At 46.5% G+C, this 25,705-nt stretch overlaps 1 protein-coding gene across 1 annotated transcript in view; it reads left to right on the forward strand.

Annotated features, from left to right (window-relative positions):
• Znf827 (zinc finger protein 827) overlaps positions 1 to 25,705 on the forward strand; it is a 169,785-nt gene that overhangs the window by 14,982 nt on the left and 129,098 nt on the right. The window contains exon 2 of the mRNA XM_038313142.1: positions 19,194 to 20,222. Coding sequence (XP_038169070.1) covers positions 19,194 to 20,222 — 1,029 coding nt within the window. The remainder of the gene's footprint in view (positions 1 to 19,193; positions 20,223 to 25,705) is intronic.

The raw sequence follows: 25,705 nt of genomic DNA on the forward strand, positions 1-25,705 counted from the left end.
GTATTAGAGATTGAAACAGAAAGTTAAATGTTTCTATTGCTAAAAATAATAAATTTAACCCAGCATGTGTTAATTATAAGCAGTTTATTTTTAATGAAAGCATGTATTTTTTTCCTAAAGTGCATGAGTAAAGTAAGCGATGTTTGTATGTTTCTGCAAATCTCTAGTAGCTGGCTCCCTGGCGGCAAATGGACTACTCGTATCTGGCCGTGTGTTTAATCTGTTGCACCGGTTAGGGAGGAAAGTCAGCCATCACACAGTTGCGTTGTCACCTGTGCAGGTAACTGTGGGTCTTCTTTGAACCACACTGAGATCTTGAAGGTTATTTGCAGCGTTGAGTCCAAACATTGCAACGAACTTTTCGTGTCTGCTACATTCAAATCTACCGAGCTGTCTTGTGTTTTAACTGAATCATCGTGTACGTAATGTCAGTATTGGACATTTGGGAAGTATCGACTCCCTGCATTATCTAGATCTATGAAATTTTAGTATGTCCTATTATAAATGTAGAAATTATTTATATCTGCAAGAATGTTATCTGAAAAAGTCTTTAAGTATGGTATTGGGAATCTGTCAAGTTCATAGTGTAGCAAACAAGTTTTCCAAAGTTTTACTGTTGCTTGAAAGCATGAATCTTGCCCCTGGCTGAGAATGCTGTCAGCCTTTCCTTGAAGTAGTAGCTTGACTTCATTCATTTCCAAGAAATAATCTGCCAGTGGCCCACATTTGACTGACTGTGATTTGTCAGTTATCCTTGCAATTAAAAGTAATATGCCATGAAAACAGTGCCTTGCTGGGCTCCTAGGCAAACAGTCATACATGTTCTTTTCCTTAGCGGAGCCTCAAACCGCAGCACTGGCAGAAAGAACCGTGATTGCGTACAATATTACATCACCTATAACATCAAAAAGATAGTCCATGATCAGTTTTCAGTAAAATGAATAGTTTTTACTGCTTTGTTGGACATTCTTAAGTGAATCCAGCACAGGTTTTTGTTTGTTTGTTTGTTTGTTTTTTGACAGGGTCTCACTAAATGAACATACCTTTCTTCTATCAATACAAATGTAGTATTGTTGGTCTGTAAAGATGCGCTGTGTGATCCGATGGCTTCCTGGCTCCTCTGTTGTAGGTGAATGCCACCGATTACCACCTGTCCTGCTTAGTCTTTTGTCAACTTGAAGAAAGCTAGAGTCATTTGAGACAGGGAAACTTGACTGAGAAAGTGGCCCCTGTAGATTGACCTGTGGGACGTTTTCCCGATTCATCAACCGTGGGAGATCCCAGCCCATGGAGGGTTGTGTTGACTCTGGGAAGACGGTCCTGAGTGATATAAAAGCTGGCTGAGCAAGCCAGAGAAACAGTTAAGCAAACCGTGTTCCTCCGTGGCTTCTGCTTCAGTTCCTGCCTTCAGATTCCTGCCTCGACTTCCCTCAGTGAAATCTGACTCAGGATATGGAAGCCAAATAATCCCTTTCCTCCCCAAGTTGGTTTTAGTCAGAAACCCCAAGTAAGACACTGTCTGTGCAGCTCATCTGCCTCAGAGGTTTCACAGTTACATAGACGAGATAGAACGCAGCGGGTTTTCCTTCCTTCTCTTTCTTCCTGGGATGCTGTCCTCATAGTTCAGACACACCTCCCACCTCCCTGTCTTGTCCCCATCTCGTCACACTGGTTACCAGTCAGTCATATCGACTCTACTAACGTAACATCTCTTCACGCCGTCGTGCATCCACCTCCGGCACTGCTGTGGTGTATGCTCTTACTTTTCTCCCAGATAATTGAGTGGCTTTCCCCCATATGTTTTTGTTTAGGCTCCATCTTCCCTTCCCCTATCTCAGGGTTTATAATCCATCCCCCCCTATATTTTTATTTAACCTCCATCTTCCCTTCCCCTATCTCAGGGTTTATAATCCACCCTTCATGCTGCCGTCTCAGGTCGGCCCTGAGCTCTTCAGGCCTCTGCATGAAAATGAAGTTTGACCTTCTAGACCCTGAAGACACATTGTCTGAGCCCCTGTAGCTCTTCCTTCTTGTGTACCCTTGTTTCATGCACACGGAACGATTGCTTCTGCAATCCCTACTTCATGCCCCATTCACCTTTTTATGTTCGTATTCTTTTCTCCACTTAGCGAGTGGCTGGGTGACTGCCTGGCTTGATAATGTCCTCCTTTGCCTTCAGAGAGCAGAGAGGCCTTTCTTGTTTTTCTCCTCCATGGTTACAGCTACTGGGCAGAATTAGGCAACTTTTTCCTGGTTCACTTACTGTTGTGTGCTTATTATTGTCTTTAGTGGATGGACTTATGAACATGGATTAAGTGCTCATTTTTATACATGTTTTTATACATGTAATAGTGCCCACTCTATAGCAGGTGGGTGATAAATGAATTAATAAAAGGAGGGGTTAAAAACCAGTTACAAAGTCAAAGAGATAGAAAATAATGCATGGAATTGCTGAAAAAGAAAAAGGAAAAGAAGGGCAAGAGTGGGAGGGAGGGAGACGAGAGAAAGGAATGAAGAGAGAGGGAGGGAGGGAAGAAGGGAAAGGGAGCGTAAAGATTCGCAAGCAAAGGTAGGAAGTATTTGTGATGGTTTTTGAAGAAGTTGTTATAACTCGGCTGGGAAGCAGGTGATGACCAATGCCATGTCCATGCTCACGAACGTGACCTGGAGAGGCCTGGAGAAAGTCATATGCGTCAGGAGAAAACCGGGCCAGAGGAGCAGAGGCCATGGCCCACACAACCAGGGCCACCACAGCCTCCATGCAGGAGGGAGTGCCTGTGGTTGGAAGCCTCTGGCATGGCTTGAGATGAAGATTCCCCCTCCATTATTGGAAGTTTCTGCCTTTCTGCCCTCAAACTGTGCCAGAATTGTAAGATTTTCCTGATGACTGGACACATTTGGCATCTGGATTCTATGGTTGCTAAAAGCTAGCCATTTCCTGTCTCCTCTGGTTGAGAAGACCATGATACAGTGCGGGGAGCAGTGTCAGCTGCCGAGTGCCCAATCTGACATAGTAGACACTCAGGCCGGATGCCTGGCTGCTGGGAGGAGAGGAGAAGGGAAACCACACAAGAGCTAGGTTGATGCCAGGTGCTTTCCTGGGTCATCCTGGTCCATCTTCACAGTGACCAGCAAATTTCAGGTATTGATTAGTTATCCTACAGATGGAGGAGGAGTGTGCATGGGTCAAGTGGGTCTGAGGCATAGCAAGCTGAGATTCCATGGAGAGTCTCTGGGCTCAGAACTGCGTAAGTTCTGTTCAGGCACTCTTTTTCATTCTCTGCGGATGTTTTTTAAAGCTAAATAAACATCTTATGGTCTTGTTTTTACCACTTGATCATCTCTTGAAGTTGTATGTTTTATTCTATTTATTGCTTACTTATTTATTGAGAATCTACAGTTGTTCTGTTGAATGCTATTCATTCTGCTTTGGCATTTTCTTGTTCTTAACTATAGGACCACTGTGGATGGGGAGGGGTCTCAGGTCATCTTCATCCTCTGAGCCATCGCTCTGGCCTGGTGTTTGTAGTTTTAAAAGTTTATTTAGGGTTGGGAATGTAGCTTACTACGTGGAACACTTGGATGCGTGTCCCAAAACATCAAACAGCTTGCTTCTCCAGCACTCAGGAGGTAGAGGCAGGAGATACAGAAGTTCAAGGTCATCCTTGGCTACACCTTGATGCCAGTTTGGTCTCTGTGAGACTGTCTCGGGAGTGTGGGGTTATAATCATCACTCATAGCAACAGCAACTATGGGAAGAATGTCTACTCCTGAGAGCCTGTCGTAGGCTTCTGTCGATCTTAATGTGTAAACACTGAAAACAGAAAACAATCAGAGCAGAACAAGGGTTCCTCTCAGTAACTTCAAAACACACATATTTAATACGTATTTAAAGCCAGGCCTGATCAGGCGAATATATTCATGTCAGAAGACCTTTTCAGTTCACATCTCTCCAAAGAGTGCCTTCCCGTTGCCCAGTGTATTTCCAGCCTCCTTTTCAAATAGCAGTTATTCATGGAGGATAAGCTGGCCAACCAGAATCAGGCACAATACCTGGCCGGTGCAGCTGGAGGACTGCACGCAGTTCTGAGTTCTGCGAGTCAAAAAAAAAAAAAAAGAGATGAGAGAATGTTTATCCACATAGAAGACAGAGGTGTTTTATAGATTCTCCAAAGGTGATGAAGAGGAGATTGATGCAAATGGTCACCACGTGGCTGTGCACACACACACCAGAGGAATGAAGTAAATGGGTCACTACCTGGCTGTTCACACACACACACACACACACACACACACATACACACACACACACCAGAGGAATGACGTGAATGTCACCACATGGCTGTGAACGCATGCACCAGAGGAATGACATGAGTGGTCACCATGTGGCTGTGCACACACCCCCCAGAGGAATGATGTAAATGGGTCACTACATGGCTGTACACACACACACACACACACACACCAGAGGAATGACATGAGTGGTCACCATGTGGCTGTGCACATACACACCAGAGAAAAGTCCTAGTTGTTTCTGGAACATCTGCGTTTGGCTGAAGCTTACCTATGGCAAAAATAGAGATCTCCCCCCCCCCCCCCCCCCATCTTGGGACTGCCTGGGTGCAGTTCCAGAAGCACTGGGCTTTGCTGGGAAACAGAATAAATGTTCCCCTGGAGCATCATTGCTCATGTCCGTGAACTTAAGAGCAGGGCCAGTGAATACATCAGAGCTGTCTCAGTGAAAACTTGGCCCAAGTGGCAACCCTAAGGGAGACCAGAGAAGACAGGAGTCACACCCAGGAATCTTTTGTTTTTGCTTGTTTGTCTCTTTGTTTTGAAACAAAATCTCACTACGTAGCTCCAGCTGGCCTGGAGTTCATATGTAGACTAGCTGGCCTCGAACTCACAGAGATCCATCTGGTTCAGGATGTGGACCACCATACCCAATGCCCCCAGCATTCTTAGAGGGCGAGGGTAGAATGAAGCAGTTGGACCTGGACGTGTTCACACAGCTGGAGGTCATCCTGGCCCTTGGAATCACCTTAGCGTGTCTGGTCATAGTTTTTGTTGACTTTCGTGGGCTTTTGGCCTTTCATCCTTGATTCTGTATGTGTGTGCCAGGAGGTGAGTGGAGAAAGTAAGAGCAGAGCTAAGAATGCATTTGATTGCTTGATAGCAGCCCTGGCTCTGAGCCTGGCTGGAGTAAAGGTTAAAATTGTTGGTCTACCTAATAGCTTCGAGTTAAGTTTGCATTAGGCGTCCTTGTGATCTGTTGTCTGGTGTCATGGATTTTTGTGCCCAACAAGTGAAGATATTTTTCCACAATCAATGGTACTCGTATCTTTTGGGCTGGTGTGGGTGAAGGACTTTCTTCCCATGAATCTTTTGTCTACGTTTTATGTCATGTTTTTAAATGTAGAGAGCAGTCTCCTCTCCTCTCTCTGGTCTCTCCATCTCTGTCTCTCCCTCCCTCCTCCCTCCCTCCCTCCCTCCCTCCCTCCCTCCCTCCCTCCCTCCCTCCCTCCCTCCTCTCTCTCTCTCTCTCTCTCTCTCTCTCTCTCTCTCTCTCTCTCTCCCCTTATCTCTCAGGGCTCTTTCCCTTTTGAATGCATGTATATTTTTAAGAAATAAAGGTGTATAGTATGCTGTTTCCCTTCTCAGGCTGAAGGACTTTGAGTGTGCTCCCTTGTAAAGTGTGTCAGGCCCTTGCTGTTGGGACACCTCCCACAAATAACTTGATCATTTTATGTATAAACTAAGACTTCAGTACTTAGCCATTTACCTATGGGATGCTATTTCTTAGACTATGGAGTTCATGGTTGTGTTATTAGGGTCTTCTTTTTCTAACTAAGTTCTTGTTTGATCTATTAGGGATTTCCTGGTGATTTCAGTCATTTTGTAATTTATTGCTCATCTTATACAGGTATTGGTGATATTAGGATGAAAACATTTATACAAGAGGAAATAAAAGGCAAGGGAGCAGGTAATTGACCGATTTATCAGCCTTAGCAGACAATGTTTCTGATAACGACATGGTAGCCATGGTAAATTTATTTCTGATTGCTTGAGGGGACAGATTATATATGCTTTTTGTACCATCAAGGTGCGCGAGAGGGTAAAGGAGTAAGCCATCTATCCGTGAACTAACCGGGACAACTGGGTTTCTGGACTGGCCTTTCGTGGGTGCGTTCACATGGGGTTGTAAACCGTCCCTCAAGCAGATGTTGGCTATAGTTCATGCAAGCCTGGGTTTCCTTTCTGTTGTTGCTAGGTGGCGTTTACTGGGGAACTAGGCCTCACAGGGAGTGTCTTTCTCTACATCCCTCACTTGTATAATGTTTGGAGGCGGACTGAAAAAAAATTCTGATAGTCTTCATATCATGGACTTTCCAGCAGTTCTGGGCAAAAGTGGCCACCTTAGCAGAGATGACATTACTAAGCATGAGAGTTAGTTTCAGTTGTCAACTGGACACAATCCATGATCACTTGGAAAGGAGTCTCAGAGGAAATGTCTAGATTCGGTTGGTCTGTGGCCTTGCCCCGAAGGATTTTCTTCCTTGGGTTAATTAAGGTGGAGACCCCACCTGATGGTGGGTAGCCCCCTTGCATGAGCTGGTCTCTGGGCTGAAGGAAAGACAGAGGGTGCTGAGCAGTGGCAGGCATGCATTATGGGTGCCGTGGCCGTGGCTGTGGGGGTCCCTGTGACAGCTGTTCTGCCATCGTGACCTCCCCACAGTGACAGACTGTCGCCTAGAATTGAGTCAAATAAACATTTTCTTCCATGAGTTGCTTTTCTCAGGGTTTTGTTTTTTTTTTTTATAACAATAGAAAGCAAAACTGAGGAACTGAGGCCACAGATTAGACTTCAGATGTGAAAAAGTCCATAGCATCCATTTTTTTTTAAAAAGATTTATTTATTTTGATGCATATGAGTCTTGCTTGTTTGTATGTATGAATGTACACCATATATGTGCCTGGTGCTTTCACATTGTATCTGGAGGTGAATTTACAGATGGTTGCGAGCTGCCACATAGATGCTGGGAACTGAGCTCCGATCTTCTGGAAGAGAAGTAAGTGGTCTTCCCTGCTGAGCCGTCCCTCCAGAACCCAAAGGAACACCCTGAGTACGCCAGTTTCCTGGGCTGCCTTAATGGTTTCATAAACTGTGGCTCAACTTTATAGACTTTTGAAAATATATATTTATTTATGTTTGCTGGTATGTGTATTTGTGAGCACACATACATGTGTGTGTATGTATATTCATGAGCATACACATGTCATCGTATGTGTGCAGAGGTCAGGACAACTTATGTGTGTATATGTATGTTCATGAGCATACGTATGTCATCATATGTGTGCAGAGGTCAGGACAACTTGTGTGTGTATATGTATATTCATGAGCATATGTATGTCATCGTATGTGTGTAGAGGTCAGGACGACTTGTGTGTGTTTGTATGTATATTCATGAACATAAGTATGTCATCGTATGTGTGCAGAGGTCAGGACAGCTTTCAGTACATCACCCTCTCCTTCTACCCTGTGGGTCTGAGGGATCAAACTCAGACTGCCAGGCTTGGCGGAAAGCTCCTTTACCTGCTGAGCCATCTTATCAGCCCAGACTCGTGTTTTCAACAGCAAAAGGAGACTGGTTGTCTTCTAGTTCTGGACGTTGGACAGCCAAGGTCAGGGAGTCAGTAGGGCTGTGTGCCTTCTGAAGCCCATTGCAAGACTGCCTTGGGAGCCTCTTCTAGCTTCTGGAAGCTCTGACTTGTGTGAGCATGTTTACAGCCTTTCGTGGTGTCTCCCTCAGTGCCCATACTTCCTGTTTATAGGGACCTCAGTCTTTGTGGATCTGAGTGCCACCCTAACGATTTCACCTTAACTTGGTCATGTGAAAAGCCTTTTTTTCACCGAAGGTCACATTCATGTGCACTGGGCTTGCTTAGCGCCTTAACATCTTTTGAACACAGTTCAGCCTGTGACATCAGGTATTTATTCCTAGTTTGCACACACTTTAATTTTTTTTTAAAACTGCAATGAACTTATTTAGTTAGTTACTAGTTTTTCGAGACATGGTTTCTCTTCATAGCCTTGGCTGTCCTGGAACTTGCTCTGTGGACCAGGCTGGCCTCAAACTCAAAAATCCACCTGTCCCTGCCCCTCTCCCCCCAGTGCTGGTATTAAAGGCGTGAGCCCAGTAACGATGAATTTATTTATTGTGTATATGTTGTGTGTATGTGTGGTGGTGGATACGTGTTCTTTGGCATGTTTGTAGAAGTCAGAGGACAGCTTTTGAGAGTCTGTTCTTTTCTTCTACCATGTGGGTCTCAAGGATCAAAACTCAAGGCAGCGAGCGGGCTTGGGGGCCAGCTACCTGCTGTGTTGTCATGCTAGTTAGCCCTGCACACAGTTTCATTGCATCTAGTGACTGCCACCTGCTTAGCAAAATAAAATGACTGCGAATTCAGAAGAGAGGGCCTCAGCTTTGGGTGCAGTGCAGACCCTACGTGGTCAAAGGGGCTATTAAAGTAAGAAATTTCGGGTGGGGACTGGGGAGACAGCTCAAGGGAACAAACTTGCTGCACAGACTGAGGACCATGAGAGCCGTGGTGGCGTGGAGCCGTGGTGGTGGGGGTGGGGTGGGTACAGGAGGATCTCTAGAATGCTAAAGCACTGAGCCCCAGATCTAGTAAGAGACACCCTGCCTCAAATGGGAGCTGGACTGCGAGCGAGGAAGGGAAGATGCTCCTTGCCACGCCCTGGCTTCCACACCTGCATGCGTGGGTGTGTGAGCAGGCACGCACATACATCCACCTCCAACCTCCACAAGTCCCCAGGTGCTTGAAGATGATTAATTAATATGGGTGCGAGATACTGGCAATCTCAGTATCTAAGTAGCTTCTGGGTTGCATCTGTGTATTTAGAAACACAGTGATGATCTCCAGCTGTTTAGGTTTTTCTTTGTCGTGTACACATTCTAAAATCCTACCGGAATGAACTGTAAAAAGATATTGTGGCTTTGATGACCTTCAGTCTTTTGGTAAGTTCTGGTAATTTTTTTTTTTTTTTTGATCTTTTGGTAATTTTTCATCACCTGAAAAAATGTACTTTTGTCACATGCTCCTGGGGTTTTTGTTTTTCAGCTTGGTTTCGTCACTCAATAAGAGTGAATGTGTGAGCCATTACGTTTTTGGAACCTTGGCTGCCCATGAAATTTGCTAACATCAAATGTTTACCATGGTAGCAGGCATATCTTCAGGGCTCTATTGACTCATCTGGTAGATCTTTATTGGGAGCCTGCAGTGTGCCAGGGCTGGTTCTAGAATTCATTCGCTCACTCACGAGTCGTGCAGAAGTACCGTGATATTGTGTGTGAGTTGAGTTTGGAGGGGTTGCTGGATCCTGTCTTGCTTTTGTTTATCAACTATGGGATCTTGGGCACGCCACTGGCTGTCCCTCGGTCATGCCATTAGGACCAAAAATTATAAAACAAAATTTGAATCTACGAGTTGCTCTGCAGTTCTCCTGGACTGGGCTAGAAGCTTCTCTGCTTTAGCTCTGGTCTTTGAAGGCAGTGCTCACGGGCCTGGCGGGTTCTGCTTTCTGGCTGAGAGCAACAGGAGCAATGAATTTACCTTTACGGAACCCACAGACTCTGGTGGGTGTTTTTTAAAAAATATTTATTTATTTATTTATTTATTTATTTATTATGTATACAATATTCTGTCTGTGTGTATGCCTGCACGCCAGAAGAGGGCACCAGACCCCATTAGAGATGGTTGTGAGCCACCATGTGGTTGCTGGGAATCGAACTCAGGACCTTTGGAAGAGCAGGCAATGCTCTTAACCTCTGAGCCATCGCTCCAGCCCCAGGTGGGTGTTTTCTTATGTGCTCTGTTGCCACGTTTTGTTTTTGAGACAGTGTTTCATGCAGCAGACTGGCCTGGATCTCCAGATGTCCCGATGTCTTATTTCCAACTCCTAGATGCTGGGATCACAATTGTGTGTGTGCGTGCGTGTGTGTGTGCGTGTGTGTGTGTACACATACATACATACACCACCATGCCCTGCATTTCCTGTATTCTTGTTTCTCTAAGCAGGTGGGTGTCCACAGACATATATGGCATTTTTTTGGGGGGGGGTTTCAAGACTGGGTTTCTCTGTGTAGCTTTGGAGCCTGTCCTGGTATAAATCTGTAGCTCAGGCTGGCCTTGAACTCACAGAGATCCGCCTGCCTCTGCCTTCTGAGTGCTGGGATAAAAGGCGTGCGCCACCACCACCAGGCACGTGCACGTGCGGCATCTTGAGAACGTTTTCTTTGGTCATTTGTAGGAGACACGCAGTGTTATTAAGTAAAGAGAGAGAGCTCTGTCTTAAGAGGCAGAATTCATAGAACTGCTAACAGAAGACATAAAGACATTTGGAGCTTCTAGGGGGGACTTCTGAGTCACCCCACCCCTGGGGTTGGGGTGGGGCTGCTGCCTTCTCTTCCCTGAGAAGGAAGCACTTAGGAGGAAAGGTTTGGAAAAGACTTTCTTTCTTTTGCTCCATGTTTGGGAGTCTACTTTTGAAAATGGTTTTGATTTCTGTTATTAATAAGTACCACCTCTCTAATCTTAAGACCGTGCCTTAGAGAAGTAATAATTAAGGGTCTACTTTGTATTTGACACTATTCCAAGAGCAACAGCGACAAATGGACCAAAGATCTGCTTTCCCCATTGCTGTTTGACGGGTTACCTGAAGAACATGAGAGCATTAGCCACATGGGTATTTGGGAGAGAAAGCAGGTCAGCGGTCCCTTGGCAGAGCTTACATCTGTCATCTGAGAGAGTAGTTGGATCTCACAAATGTGCAGTCACACAGGGCTCCATGGTCTGGGAACGCACCCTGAGGAGCTCAAGAAGCCTGTGGAGACTCTGAGGGTGGCAATGCTGAGAGATAACACGTTCTTGAAAACTTTAGTCTGCCTGCTGGCTGAGGCTCGCAACTAGAACAAAGCTGCTCTGTGGCCCCGGCAAGGAATGGCAGGGTATGCACTTGGGTGGCTTGGCAGAGGTGGGGAAGACTGCCAAAGACGTGGCTGTGTGTGGAAGGCAGAACCAACAACCTGTGAATGAAGAGGTGTGTGGTGTGAACCCTGAAAGGTGGCAGGAAGGTCTGGTGGGGGTTCTCAGCCATTGTGTCGGAGAGATGGAGAGGCGACCATTTATATTGAGATGGGCATTTGGATGGAGGCACTGTCTGGTCCCTTAACTATTGAAAGACGTGCCCAGGCCCTTTATTGGAGAATGTTGAACCTGGCTTACCAACTGGGTTGGAATTCATTTCAAAGACAAGGCGTGATGTGTTCATTGTTGTTACCTCTTTCCACCAAGGGAATTTACATCATAGTTTGCAGGCAGTGCTGTGGGTACTTAGCAGTCTGGTCCAGGAACCCCTCTGCAGTCTTAGGTGTGGGTCCTTCTTCCAGGCTGGCTCTCAGCTGGACTGGTGACAGGAATTCGGTTGTCTCTCCACCTTGGCAGTTTTTTAAGTTTTTTTCTTGGTCTGGCTGACAGCTGTCGGATGGTCTTGGCACCTGTAATTCCTGAGCCTTTGTTCTTGAAACCGGTGGGGGCTTTATCACAGAGAACTCCAAGCCCGGAAAACCTCCAAGGGCTCCTCCTTTCAGGCCGCTTGGTGTGGGGAGCATCCTGAGCCTTTCGGGCCCCAGAGGGATAGTTCAGACTTTGGCAGACAAAGCCAGCCCAACTGCAGATGTGTTTTGTGCTCATTTTATAAAACTGGTGGAGAGCAGCTCTGGATGCCGCAGAAGAAACTTATTAACCGGCACGGAGTGGCTGGGTGGCTTTTGTCTTCCTGGCACCTCTTCCCTGGCCTTTCTTCGGTGACCCACATTGAGCCCACCAGATCCCGCCCTCTGGCTTCAGTGATAGGCCTAGGGAGGGGAAATGATCGCCAGCAGGCCAATCAGAGGGGGAAAGACCTTTTACTAGTGGATCCTTCAGAGAGTGAAAATCCAAACGCCTGCAGCCAGGTTTACAGCCTCTTGGGAAAAGTGGCGGGAGAAGCATGTATGAACGCTAATGAGAATGCCTCCTGATGGTGCTGGCAAAAACCTCCCAGATCCCAGTTCTATTGTGGCCCTTGTCGTGCGCGGTACAGTCCTCCATGTGAAAAGGGCCCTTGCTGCGGAGTCCTGCTACCTGGCTGTGGCTCCCCGCCCCCAGAGCAGCCGGAGTTTGCTCACTAGGAGCACGGCACAGGGTCTCCAGAGCCGCTAACTTCCTCTATTCGTCGTCTAGTGGTGAGGTGTCTTAACGAACAGAGGTGACACCTTTGGTGGATCAGTAGGTAGTACGGTCTTCCAATGGGAAGAATGCAGAATCTAGACATTTTCTCCCCTTCTGCTTAATACAACCATCCGCGGGTTAGCCGTACTCACAAAAGAGATATTTCTAGTTTGGTTGTTTGCAGAGGTACAAGCCTGTGTGTGGATGATTTTCCAACATCTAGTACAAATTTCCAAAGCTGCTAGGCCGTTGAAGCTAGTTGCTCCCTCTTACCAGGCCACACACCACCGTTTGAGGGCTCCCACCACAATGAATCCCTGTGCAGCCTTTGCTCTGCTGGGGCCTATGAACTGTAAGGCTCGGCTTTGGGGCATGTGAATTCTGGGAACATCCCCTAATATCTAATATCTTTGTTGGGTTAAGTCGCTATTAGTAAAGGTTTGGTGGCTTGTAGAGTACCCCGACTCTTAGCCTGTATGAAGCCCTGGTTACATCCTTAGCACCACAAACTGGTATGACAACCCTCTGTGATCTTAGCATCCAAACTGGAGGCAGGAGGAGGTCATTCTCGGGCCACACAGCAAGGGCTCTGCTTTCACTTCTGTGGTAATATCCTGACCAAAGCCATCACTGCAGGGACCTCACAGTGCACGAGCTCGAAGCGCCTGTCAGTCACTCTCACAGTCAAGCTGGCGCTGACTTGCTTTCAGCATGACTCACACACAGTTCTAGATCACCCTGCCTAGGGAATGGTGCTGCCCACTCTGGGCTGGTTCTCCCATATCAATTAACTTGATTAAAACAACTTCCCATAGGCATGCCCACATGGAGACAAACTCTTACCGAGACCCTCTTCACAGGTGATTTTAGGTTGTGTCTAGTTGACCAGTAAATCTAATCACAGTGAATTTGAGATCAGCCCGGATACCTGACAGCCTGTCTCAAACAAACGCCAAATAAACACCCCTAACAATCAGTATTCAGCATCGGTTTTGCCAATAGCTTTTGTAGTACAGCGCCTTCAGTTTTACACATCACTTTTGTTGCGGGAGCTTCTTCTGCTCCTTCAGCCAATAGCTGCTGAGATACCAGCCCATTGAGGCGTGGTCTCTCCTTCTTTAAAAAAGCAGCAACTGCCTTCCTCTCCCTCTCTGGCTTCCGGCTCCGCTTCCGGTGACTAGGCTCCCTTCCTGATTGCACAGAGGGCTGTTGTCTGGGACGGTGATCTGTAAGTTTTTCTCTTTTAAATAAATAACCATTCTATTAATCATAATTCCAAACTGGTGTGGGATTGTTTGTGATTTACGCCTTCACACTTTTGTATGTTCGATTTCATGTAAAAACTGGTGGGTTTATTTGTAGCAAGTATTACCGGTACAGTTGATAAAGCTGATGGAGATGTGTAACCTTTAAAGGCAGGTCTAGATATTTACCTCAGATGTATAGTAGGGAGGGAGGGACTTGGATGATCTTTATAGGTTTGGACATTTACCTTAGATGTATAGTAGGTAGGTAGGGACTTGGATGATCTTTATAGGTCTAGATAGTTACCTCAGATGTATAGTAGGTAGAGAGGGACTTGGATGATCTTTATAGGGAAATGAGCTAGTTGGTAGGTAGCAGGCAAATATACCTGTGGGAGGGTAAAATACATTCACTGTTGACCTAAACCAACCTTTAATAGTCCTAAGAGGCTGGTGGATCCGTGTGTGTGTGTGTGTGGACCACTGGTAGGATGGCATGTAGATAGATTGATAAGCTAGGCACACAGGTCTGGAAATTAATAGGTATTTTGTATATATTGTTGGTCCATTTGCTCCCCATCTCTCTAAATGAGGATGTCCCAAGTTGAATGTCAGCCCAATTAAATGCATCTAATAAAAACTTTGCAACTTGGAGAAGGTGAGGTGCAGAGACATTCTCTTCTGAGTGCACAGTCTGGATATCAGCTTACCAGGTAGCTGCTTGAGACCTAAATTATAAATAAATGTGTTGGGTGGTGGAAGCTTGTTTTGTGTTACTCAAAGAAGAAATATTCTCAACGTAGAAACAGAAATGTATTTGGCATATTTTCACTTGGTAATTGCATTATTTTTGTTCTTAATTCTTTGACTTTCTGATTTCTCACAGCACTCAGTGTGAAAATGGATAGGAGCCCACAGACAAAATAATAAATTCTTTAACACACGCACACATGCACACACACACACATTCATGTGCACCTACACACTGCTGGGTAAAACCAACAAGAAGCCATGGAAACCTGACAGTCTGGACAGAGATTGTTGGAGGAATGACAATGGGAACAACTCCTTTTTTTTTTCTTAGAGGTTAAAAATAATGTGTTTACTGGAGTTATTTGCATTGGCCATTCCGAGGCTTCCCCAGGATGCCTTGGTTAAGAAAGCTGTGAAAGCCGCAGGAAGCCTTGCCAGGACCTTGTGCAGCTCTGCGATTTCCTAGGCTGATTTCCTGCTGCTTGACGGACAAGAAGATGGGGGTGTCTTGCTGCTGGGGACTCTCGGATTCCGAGAAGTGAAAGTCGGGAATTACGTGCCCTGCACTTTGCGGCATCCAGCAAGTCCCTCTTCTAAACTGCACAGTGGCACTGTGTGACATGCCTGCCCGTGGGAGTCTTTCCTCAGGAGGCACAGGGGCAGGAACTCCCTGCAGCTGGACCAGCACCGTCTCCCTGAACCCTTGCTTCACAGTTCGCAATGTGAAAATAGAGGCGAGACTGCAGACAAAATAATAAATACTAATGAGTAATTCACATTTGTGGGAAAACCCCTGTAGTCTTATAAACAGAGAGGGCATTTTGATTTTCCTCAACCTCTTTACATCCTTACTTTATCTAAACAGTTTTATAAAGGCCTCCTGTACTTTTGATTTTGACCTCGAGGATGTCAGAATAATTGTAGCTGTGTTTCTTCTCAACTGTCTGCGCTTTCTCTTTTGAGGGAATGTGTTCAAATTCTCTGGTTGTTTGAATAGCTCAGACTTCAGAAATGTCACCATCAAGGAAGTGATTATGTGGTAATTGCTAAGAGTTCTCTGGGGGAACAAAACCAACTGAACGATTGTATATCACAAAGGCAGCTTGTTAGGTTGGCTTACATGATACTTCTGTGTAGTTCAGCAATGACGGTCGTCACACCAAAGAAGCTGAGAATCCAGTAGCTGATCAATGCATGAAGCTGGACACTTCTGCCGTCTCAGTCTGGCCCTGAAGTCCTGGGGGATGCTGGGAGCGTGGAGCATCATGGGTCTGTACTAAAAGGCTGAAGCAGCTAAGGTGCATCACCTGTCAAGGACAGCAGCAGCAGTAGCAGAAGTAAGGTTGATTCATTCATCAGCAAGGGTGAAGGCAGGCAGGCAAAATCACCCTCTCTTTTTCCTCAGACCTCTTTGTGTTTGCCCCATCAGTCAGTTCTTTCAGGAAATACCCCCAGAGAACCCCCACAGAGGTGTATCTCCTAGTTAATTCCAGATCCAGTCAAGTTACTGACAAAGATTAACCACCACAGCGATTAATATAATATGGTCTATGTACCCCAGTTTTTGAATAGTTCAGGGGAACACGGATCTCCATCATTGCATCTGCTGAGGATGGAAGGTGGGGGGCTTGAGGAGCACAGGGCATTTAGGGGGCATACGCTACTCTGTGAAGTTCTTCCTTCACGTGTAACCGTTGTTTAGGGGTCACGTTTTGGCAAAATTGGGAGGATGGCCCTATGTGGAGGTATATTAGCTGCTTGCCTCATTTGAGGATCTTTGATGTCATGTTCACGCTTGGTAGGGTGACCCTGATTGGATAGCTCCCTTAGCCTCTGGCCCACTCACCTGCTGCGGGAGGGGTATATATGCGCCCCCGAGGGTGCGGACAGGTAAGAAATGGAGCCGTGCTTTGCCCCTTTGTTAGATGGGCTGAAGCCCTGAGGCGGTCGGGTCAACTTTTCCTGCTAGGACAACAAAAGGGAGTGGAGAGAGTTGGTTAGTCGTCAAGGGTCCTCCCCTCAGGAGGTCACCTCCCCACAGGGACTGACTGTGTCTCTATGTAGGATGTCCCCTTTCTGATTTCTGACTCAAGCAATGAAAAGGTAGCCGTGGCTGCCAGGGAGGGCAATAAGCCTCTGAGACCTCCCTGCAGAGACATCCTGGAGGCCCCTTGGCATGCTCCGTGGTTAGCAGAGAAGCCAGGTGTCCAGACATTTGGGTCCTGGGTTCTTATGTCAACAGTAGGAACCATATGGTGTCGAGTTAATTGGTTGCCGCTAGTGTATTTCCTCATCTCAATAAAATGACAAGATTGGACACCTGTCTGTAACTTATTAGGTTCTTAAAACCCGCATTTCATTGATTTTAGTCAACTCTTAACACGTTGGCTCAGGACCGGTCTTGACTATCTATTGTTCCATCAGTGTGAAAGCAGAACCCAAAAGCACTTGGGTCATGTATTTTTCTGTTCGCTCATATAACATGTATAAAGACCAGAGAAGAGCCAGCCAGTTCTTACTGTAGTGATTCTAATGACCTTTGACCTTTCTTACTGTTTATAGTAGAGGTCCATGTGGCTCGTTGTTGGTTTGAAGCATGCGGTATTTAATCTGAAACCAAGGCAGGTGGTTTTCAGGAGACACATTAAGTTATCCTTATTGTTGGGGTTGATGGTGACCACTTGAGGTTTGGTAAAAAGCACCCCCACTCTAGAAGCCATCGGGGAAATGAGGATTTCAGGATAAACAGAAAATATAGAAATCAACCGAGAAAAGGGAAATGATGGCAAATGGCGGGGAGCCAGACTGGCTTCAACTGAGGAAATAGTTTTAGCAGTTTTCTTTAAAAAAAAAAAAAAGCAATTCCATTTGGTGTTTTACATTTTCTTGATAAGTTAATGAAGGACCTGGGGAAGGAGTTGCAGAACTTTCAACCAGTGAGAGAACTTGTCATTTGTGGCAGCTCATCTCTGAAGGGCAAGGGAAGATCAGGGGGTTCACCTGTAGCTCCTTGTGTAGTTACAGTTCTGAAAGCAAACAGTGTGCGCTGGTGTCGTAGCTAAGCGCCAGGAGGAATTTGGTGCCCTCTCCAAACACTGGTGGAGGTCTGCTGGGGACCAGACTCCCTGCTAGACTCAAAGTGGGGTATGTAGGTGAGGGAACACAGTCCTTCCCTGAAGGAGCACCCCTCTAAAGGGAAGCTGGTGATAGTCTCAGCAAAGCTCTAAAACGCCCTGGAATCTGGCCACCAGCTGTCACCTGAAGGAACCACTGCCATCCCACCCTGTACTTCAGTCCCTGAGATTGTCTGTCTCACTCTTACAACTGCAGCTGTTTCCCGTGATGCAGCTGGAGCGACCCTCCCTGGCATCACAAGCCACAAGGCCTGTGCCCGTGTCCTCCTGCAGCTTCCAGGCCACAGCATGTCACTGATCTGCGTGTGACATCCGAACTCACTCAAATCGTCCTCGTCCTTGTAAGCAGACCCTGCCCCTCAGACTGCACACGCCAGCACTCGGTGCATCTTACATGCCGGCCCCTTAGAAACCAGCTTCTTTGGACGCTGCAGAATCGCAGTGGTTCTTCCTCTGCATGCCTGGACGGCTCTCCTAGCCTCCCCAACTCTTTTATGTCTTTGCTCAAAAGTCACCATCTCAGTGAGGGACCCTGCCACCTCGTCTAAAATTGCAACCTGCCTCCTGTCTATGGCCCGTGATCCTCTTTGTGACAGTCTAAGTTTTTCCCATTGCACTAACCGCCCTCCTGCCCACAGCACTGTCTGCTAAGTGTAGTCCAGCTTCAGTCTTCCTCCGCTGACGAGAAAGCTCCGATAAGGCAGGGCTGTTATTTTGTAAAATGTTGTTCAGTTTCGAATAGTCTAGAATAATGTCTGGCACACACTAAGCACAGCGTAATTATTTATTGAATGGGTGAGTAAGAAGGAGAGACTAATTCTGTAAGGAAAGAACCTTTGGAGCTCGGCGTGAAGGATGATGGGTTAGACTTTGACCACCAACTTTTCTGGGAAAAGGGCCTTCCTGATGAATGTCACAGAGGTGAGAATGTGGTGTCACTCACTAACACCCGTGGGGTGTGGAGTTCCACCTGACTGGTGTGGGGGCAGGACCACAGTGGTGGTGGATCAGTATATTAATGGCTAGAAAATAGCTCCTAAGAACTCTTGGAGGCATAAAGAAACAGGTTCCTACTCACTGCCCTGAGGTTCATGATGGAAATGGGAACGCTGGCACACAAGTGGCATGCATATCCTGGATACACACCTCACTCAGGAAGGCACTAATGCAAGCAGTGTTTGCTAATGAGATCTGATTTTATGGAGCACTCTCTGTTTTCACAACATGGCCATGTGCTTATTGGAACTTAAGCTTTTTCACAACTGACCGAGAGAGTGTGGCAGGTAGCGTTTACATGTTCAGGGGCGCTTTACTAAAAACTGGATTGCATCTCACACTGGAGGCAATGGAGCCTCAAACCACCTAGGTGATCTGCCTGAGATCACAGGGATGGGGAGGGTGGGGAGGATGGGACAGGGTGGGACGGGACAGGCTGCTCCCTGGTGCTGACACTATCTGAAGGGTAATTGCTTGGTGTTTGCAAGCCTTTGGGCTGATTTTGTTTTCCCATTCGTGAAGAGCAGTGGTTGCTTGCTCTGAGCCACTTCTTTGCTGGTTGTGTTTTTCTCTCTTTGTCGGGTTCAGCTCGTACCAAATCACTGCCGGAAAGAAACGCTGGTGTTTTCTGTCTTTGCCTGTTGAGTGTGCTTGCCATGAATCAGCTCTTGGCGATGCTGGCTTTTGTGTGGTTCTTGGGTAGAAGGGAAGAGAGTGCATGTCGCCACCCCCCTGTGACTGTCTCATAACCTGGTCTTCTTGAATCCCCCAGATGTTAGTAGGCAGGACGAGGCGGAGGGCGAGTTCAGCGAAGGAGAACACTGGTATGGGAACTCCTCTGAGACTCCATCGGAAGCATCCTATGGGGAAGTCCAGGAGAACTATGCGCTATCCCTGGAGGACCGGATCCAAGAGCAGTCCACATCCCCCGACACCTCCCTGGGCAGTGCCACCCCCAGCAGCCACACGCTGGAACTGGCACTTGATGGTGAGGTCCTTCGAGACTCGCTGCAGTGTCAAGACCACCTTTCGCCTGGAGTGTCTTCCGTGTGTGACGATGACCCACCTAGTTCGAATAAACCTCTGAGCAGCAACTTGAGGCGGCTGCTGGAGGCCGGGTCCCTTAAACTCGATGCCACAGCCAATGGCAGGGTGGAGTCCCCCGTGAATGTTGGCCCCAGTCTGTCGTTTTCCCCGCCTTCCCACCATGCCCAGCAACTCAGTGTCCTGGCCAGGAAGTTGGCAGAGAAGCAGGATCAGAGTGACCAGTACACCCCCAGTAACCGTTTCATATGGAATCAAGGTAAGTGGTTGTCCAACTCAACCACCACCTGTGGCCTGTCCCCAGATTCGGCCATCCTCAAACTGAAAGCAGCAGCCAATGCTGTTCTGCAGGACAAGTCCCTGTCCCGGACAGAGGAGAGCCTGAGGTTTGAGTCCTTTTCCTCCCCCTTCAGCTCCCAGTCTGCCAGCTCCACCTTGGCAGCTTTGTCTAAGAAAGTGAGTGAAAGAAGTCTGACCCCTGGTCAGGAGCACCCACCTCCAGCCAGCCCTTTCCTGTCATTGGCTTCCATGACATCCTCTGCGGCCCTTCTGAAAGAGGTGGCCGCCAGGGCCGCGGGGAGCCTCCTGGCCGAGAAGTCATCCTTGTTGCCTGACGACCCTCTACCACTGCCGCCTTCTGAGAAGAAGCCAGAAAAAGTCACCCCTCCACCACCTCCTCCGCCCGCACAGCCTCAATCCTTGGAATTATTGTTACTTCCGGTTTCCAAGGGAAGAGTCTCCAAGCCCTCCAATTCAGGTATGGAATCTTGTTCAGCCAGGGCGCGGGTCGCTTTGACTGTGGGACTCCCTGTCCAAGATGAGATATAATCAAAAACCAGGAACACAGCAAAGCAAAACACTTAAAATGGGCAGTGTAATAGTCTTTCATATGTGTGCTGCAGAAACAGCTGTGGGTTTGAAAGGTAATGAATAATCTCAGCGTTGTGCAGGACTCCCTCCCTTTCCTGTACCTTTCCCACTCCTCACCAAGTGCAGACGAGGTCCCTACCACATACATTTAATGGGGGAAGCTCAAAGCGCCCTGTCAGAGTGCAGGGCGTCAGTGAACACAGGGGAAAACGCTGCTTTTGAAATACTGGCCAAGGGAAGGCCCTGCTGCCTCTGTCACAAATGGGACTTTTGCATAATCAGTGACCACCCTGCTCTAATTGACCACAGCACACACCCTTACCTTAGTATTTTTATTACGTTTCTGTGGAACTTAAGGTTTGTTCACCTATCCTGTTCACCTGTAATTTCTTGTCAAACGGAATGCTAGAATTTCTTGCACGTGCTTCACTTTGGTCAAATCCATTCAGATATGAAAGGCTGTGTGTGTGGCAGCGTAGGATGGTCTGTTCTCGGAGCGGGAGGTTGAGTCACTACCGCGCCACCATCACGATGCCATTTCATGCACCGCTTTGCCTCAAAACTGCATTTGTGATTAATGCTGGTTCCTGGGATGGCGTAGTTTCAGGTCTTTCTCAAGGCTGTCCTTGAGATGCAATGGGGAAAGGGTCAAAATGAAGCTTCATGGGGGGGCTGGGTAATTAATTTTCTGATAGGATAAATCACTTCTGATTCAGAGTCATTTAGCTTAGGGCTATAAGACTGCACGTTATGTTACTAGGCTCCTTTCTGTCGAGGCAGTGGGATTCTGAGTGATGTCTGGGCATCAGTTACTTAGTTAATTGACTGACAAAGCCAGTCTCCTGAAGGCACACCTTCATTATTTTAAACTGGTCTTGGCTATAAAAGTCAAGAATTGTGAAAGAAAACTTTTTTTTTTTTTACTCAAATAATAGATGGATTTAGAAATGAGAAAGAAGTTGTGAGTATCTGGTGCAAAGTCGGCTTTGTTTGCTTTGCTGTAGGATGCTCCTCCAAGGAGAGAAGGTGCGCTCCCCCTTGGTTTAAATGTGCTTAGCTTTGCCAACATTTCTATGGACTCTTTACTAGAATTTAATGAGGGAGACTTGTAAGAGACATTTACTGTTTCAGTCAGTGAAGGTTCAGATGTTACTTGGGAGAGGTAGAGGCAGAAGGGTCAGAAGTCCAAGGTCATCCTTGGCTACGTAATGAGTTTGAGATTAGCCTGGACTATGTGAGACTCTATATCAGGGGGAACAAAAGAAAAGCTACCCAAAACAAACAACTACCACCCCACCCCCAAGCTCTGCAGAGAGATCACAAAATCACATACCACCCTGATTTCAAGAAGGATTTTTTTTTAAAGCTGTTTCTCAAAATGTTATAAAAAGGGCATAGAAAGTTGTCTCTGTTCCAGAGAGTTCCAAAGAACTGTGTGCTAGGGAAGCTGATCCTGGCTCAAGTAATTTAGACACCAGACATTGCTTTGACCTTCTTTAGGTCATGGAGTCCAGGTCATGAAAAAATAGTGTCTTTTAGGTCTGGCTTTCTTCTTTCTTCTTCCTTTTTTTTTTTTTTTTTGAGCAGGATTCTGTTGTTGCCAGGTCGTGATGTGTTGAATTTCCTGAGAGTCCAGCACTCAGTAGCCTTTCCGCCCCTCCAGAGAGATGTGACACTCGAGTGGGAGGCTTCTTTCATGTGACCTGCGCCCCCGGCATATGCTACACGGCTCCTCTGAAAGGGGCCACGCTAGAGGGAAGATGATGTCCGCTTGCTCTAAAGATAAATGTCACACATTGACTCAATTCTCTTTGAAGCCACTGTTCTCTTGCAGCTCAGAATAAAATAAATGGTTTTGATTTCCAAGACCAAATTTCTTGTAGAAAGCCAATAGGAGTCCCAGGATGCCAGGCTCCTGCTTAAAGGAATAACAGATAGTGTTTCAGAGAGAGCGTCTCCAAAGCATCATCTTGTCCTGACTAAAATTTACATAGACTTCAAAGCCACCTCTCCCCAAGAAGCTGACAGCTAAGGCTCTTCACAGGATCAATCCATGACGATTTTCTGGACTGCTGTTTCCTTTTGTCTTTATTGGGACGTTATTAAAATTATTGCAGATGCTTACAAAGTCCAAGAGAAGAGATGTCCTCTCCCTACCCTCCCATCAGATCCACAACTGTTTCAGTCCAAATCCAGAACGATTACATACACAGACTTGCTGAGGAAACTCGATGCTTAACAAGAATCAAATCTGTTGCTGATTTCAGATGTTTTCAGAGAGATTTAAATGTAACATGGCTATAGCTATCAGACTTCTCTCTTAGTTGTGTTCAGTGCTTGTTAAAACATGAATTGATAATGTCACATCCGTAACAGTCTTGCTAGCTATTGCTATTTCCACCCCCACCGCTTGTCTGCTGAAATGGCAGTTGAGAGACATGCCCAAGAAATTTCATTACAAGAATTAAAGTCTGGGCTCAGGAGTGTAGTGAGGTTGGTAGAGTGCTGGACTCCATGCATGAAGCCAGGCACCACCCTAACTGGGTGCGGTGGTGGGGAACCGTAAAGCCAGCACCGTAGTGGTAGAGGCAGGAGGGTCAGAAGTTCAGTCTCCTTCAGCTGTATAACAAGTCTGCAGGCAGCTGGAGCTACAGGAGACTCTGTCTCACAAAACAAATCAACCTCAAGCAATAGAAAAAAAGATTAAAAAAAATCTACCTATTGTTAGAAAGGTAGATTCATCATATATATGTACGCACCAGTCAAAGTCATAGGTCTGAAGTGTTGGTGACAAGAAAATGTGCACGGATTGTGTGCATTAAGGGTGCCCTGGCATCTGCGAGCACCGTTTATAGGCATGGTCAGGGCTATGTGCACATCTACTCAATTGCAAATTATCTTGATGGCCAACACAATTCTAGCATAGGATCTAACCAGAAGTGTTTGATTTCAAACCTATTTAAAAAAAAAAAACCTTGAATTTGTTTTACTAATACTTGAAATAATAAAACCTTCCATGATTTATTATTGTTATTATTATTTAGCTCTGTGCAGTTCTGCTTTTATTGCCTTGTGGATTGATATGTAGACAATGGGTTAGAACACCAAACTGGAAATTAAGAGGTGGGTTCTGATCTCAGCCCTGTCTCTACATAGCTGTTCTTCAAGTCCCCGCCCAGTTCTATTTCATTATCTGCAAACCAAGATGTTTAGCATTGTTTAGCATTGTCCTGGGATCCCTTGCTGCTGTAACACCCTTGTGTTCGCTTACTGCTAATTTCCTAGCTCTCTCCACTAACTCTCTAACAAGTCATTATTGTCTTCTTCCTCTTCCTCTTATTCTGAATTAAATACATGTCTTCTTTCCTTCAGAGCTTTCTGTCAGATCTCCAGTAGGATAGCCTCTGCTTTCATTATGATAGTTTCGAGTGCCTCACTCGACTTTACCAGTGATGTAGGCTTCATATAAGCTGCCCTGAATTTGCTTTCGGAAGTAGCTGAGGTGTAAATGCGTGCACACGTATCTGCTTACCCATCCATCCATTCATCCAGGACCACTTCTGGTCGCACCATGTGGGAGTCATGCCCTTGTGGCTCCGTGCTGGCCCCATCAGAGCTTACCTGCAGACTGTCTCATCTCCCTTCTAGTTCCAACGCTCATTTAGTCAGTTTTCACCATGGTCTCAGCCCAGTCCTTTTCGCTTAGCTTCATTACAGGCCAGCACGATTACTGAGTCATGTGCTGAAGCTGGCCCTGTCTGGAGCTTTGGCGACATACAGGTAGGATGCCCAGGCCACGTTCCCTCTTCCCTCTCCTCTTCCTCCTACTCCTCTCTCTTTTCCATCCTTCTTCCCTATAAAGCCGTATTTGATCATCTAAAGCTTGTCTAGGTTGAGCTGCACAGTAGGCTCCTGGTCCCATGTTAAGCCAGGTTCCAAGCTGCAGATTCCCAGCTGTTATGTGCATCTGCTCCAAGGGTGGGTTTTCTGCCGGGAGGGTATTCCCACCGTCATCCCCACAGTACAGCCTCCCAGTACTAAGTTCTTCCATTGACTGAGGTGTTTTTTCCGTCACTGCTATTGTCTGTAAAGCAAGCATGTTTTCTCCAGCTGAGCACAGTAGCAGCTCTCTGTACCACTGGTCTGTTAGCATCAGGTGGCATGGAATTTTGTTTGTGGTGATGTATTTGAGGGGACATGTTCACTACAAACTAGGTAAGATCATGACCGTTGCAGTCTTGGTGCTTCCAAAACAGGGGGTTCATCCCGGGAAGTGCTTGTATTTCCCAGGCTTTCTTTAAATCTGAGCAAAAGCTGCAGCAAATTGTTTGCCATATGAGAGAAACTGCATTCTTCCTCCCATCTCTTGTCATTACCAGCATCGTGTACACATGGGATGGCTCCTAACATGTGAAACTTCTTCCTTGCATAAATGAAAAACGCAAATGTCACCAGGAGCTGATTGCTGGCACAGTCTGAAAATCTCTCAGTTCATTCTGGTGCATTTTTTCATTTGGCTCTATCTTCCTTTCCTTCTGTGGTAGCTTAAAATCCCAAGCAGAGAGCTGGGGAGATGGGTCAGTTATAGAGCCGGCTGCACAAGTGTGAGGTCCCTAGTTTGGTCTCCAAGAACCCATACGAAAGTATGCCCCGTGTCGGGGTGGCTGAGACAGGCAGATCCTGAGAGTCATGGTCAGCTGCTCTATCAACTGGGCTAGCTCCAGGTTCAGGGAGAGACCTCGTCTCAAGAAAATAAGGTGGAGACTGACTGAGGCAAACACCTGACATTGATATGTGGCCTCCACAAGCATGTTCACACACGACTGCACACACACATATAGACACACAAAATCCCATATTGTTATGAGTATAGTTATATTTCAGTTGGTGTCTTCTCATTATCATACTTTCCTCTAGTCTGTCCAAGGACACCCTAATTTATACACAATTCGTGTGTATTTTGGTACTAATTAAAACTAAAGCAGCACAGTTTCAAGACGAAATAAGTGGATTTATACGAAGTACTAATATGCAGGGTTTATTATATTTATGCATTATTTATTTATGGAATCAACTGACTTTCTACATGCCAAGGCTACTAAATGGATGGTACCAGAAAGATTCCGGAGTAAGGAAATATCTTGCATGCAATACACTTGAAGCTACAGAATTAAGATGATGCTGGGGGATGTAACTGAGACCAGAGGAGCTGCTGATCATGGAGCGAGACAAGGTGCTGGGGACTCTGCGATCTGGCGGGGTTCTCGGTGCCTTCCTCTTGTGTGCCATGAAGTTGCTGGCCTGTGGAGGAGGTCTCAGCTTTTCTTTCCCTTCCTGTGCTCATTCTGTGAGATTAGTTTCTAGTTGCAG

This window comes from Arvicola amphibius, chromosome 15, assembly GCF_903992535.2.
Source record: "Arvicola amphibius chromosome 15, mArvAmp1.2, whole genome shotgun sequence".
Lineage (NCBI taxonomy): Eukaryota > Metazoa > Chordata > Mammalia > Rodentia > Cricetidae > Arvicola > Arvicola amphibius.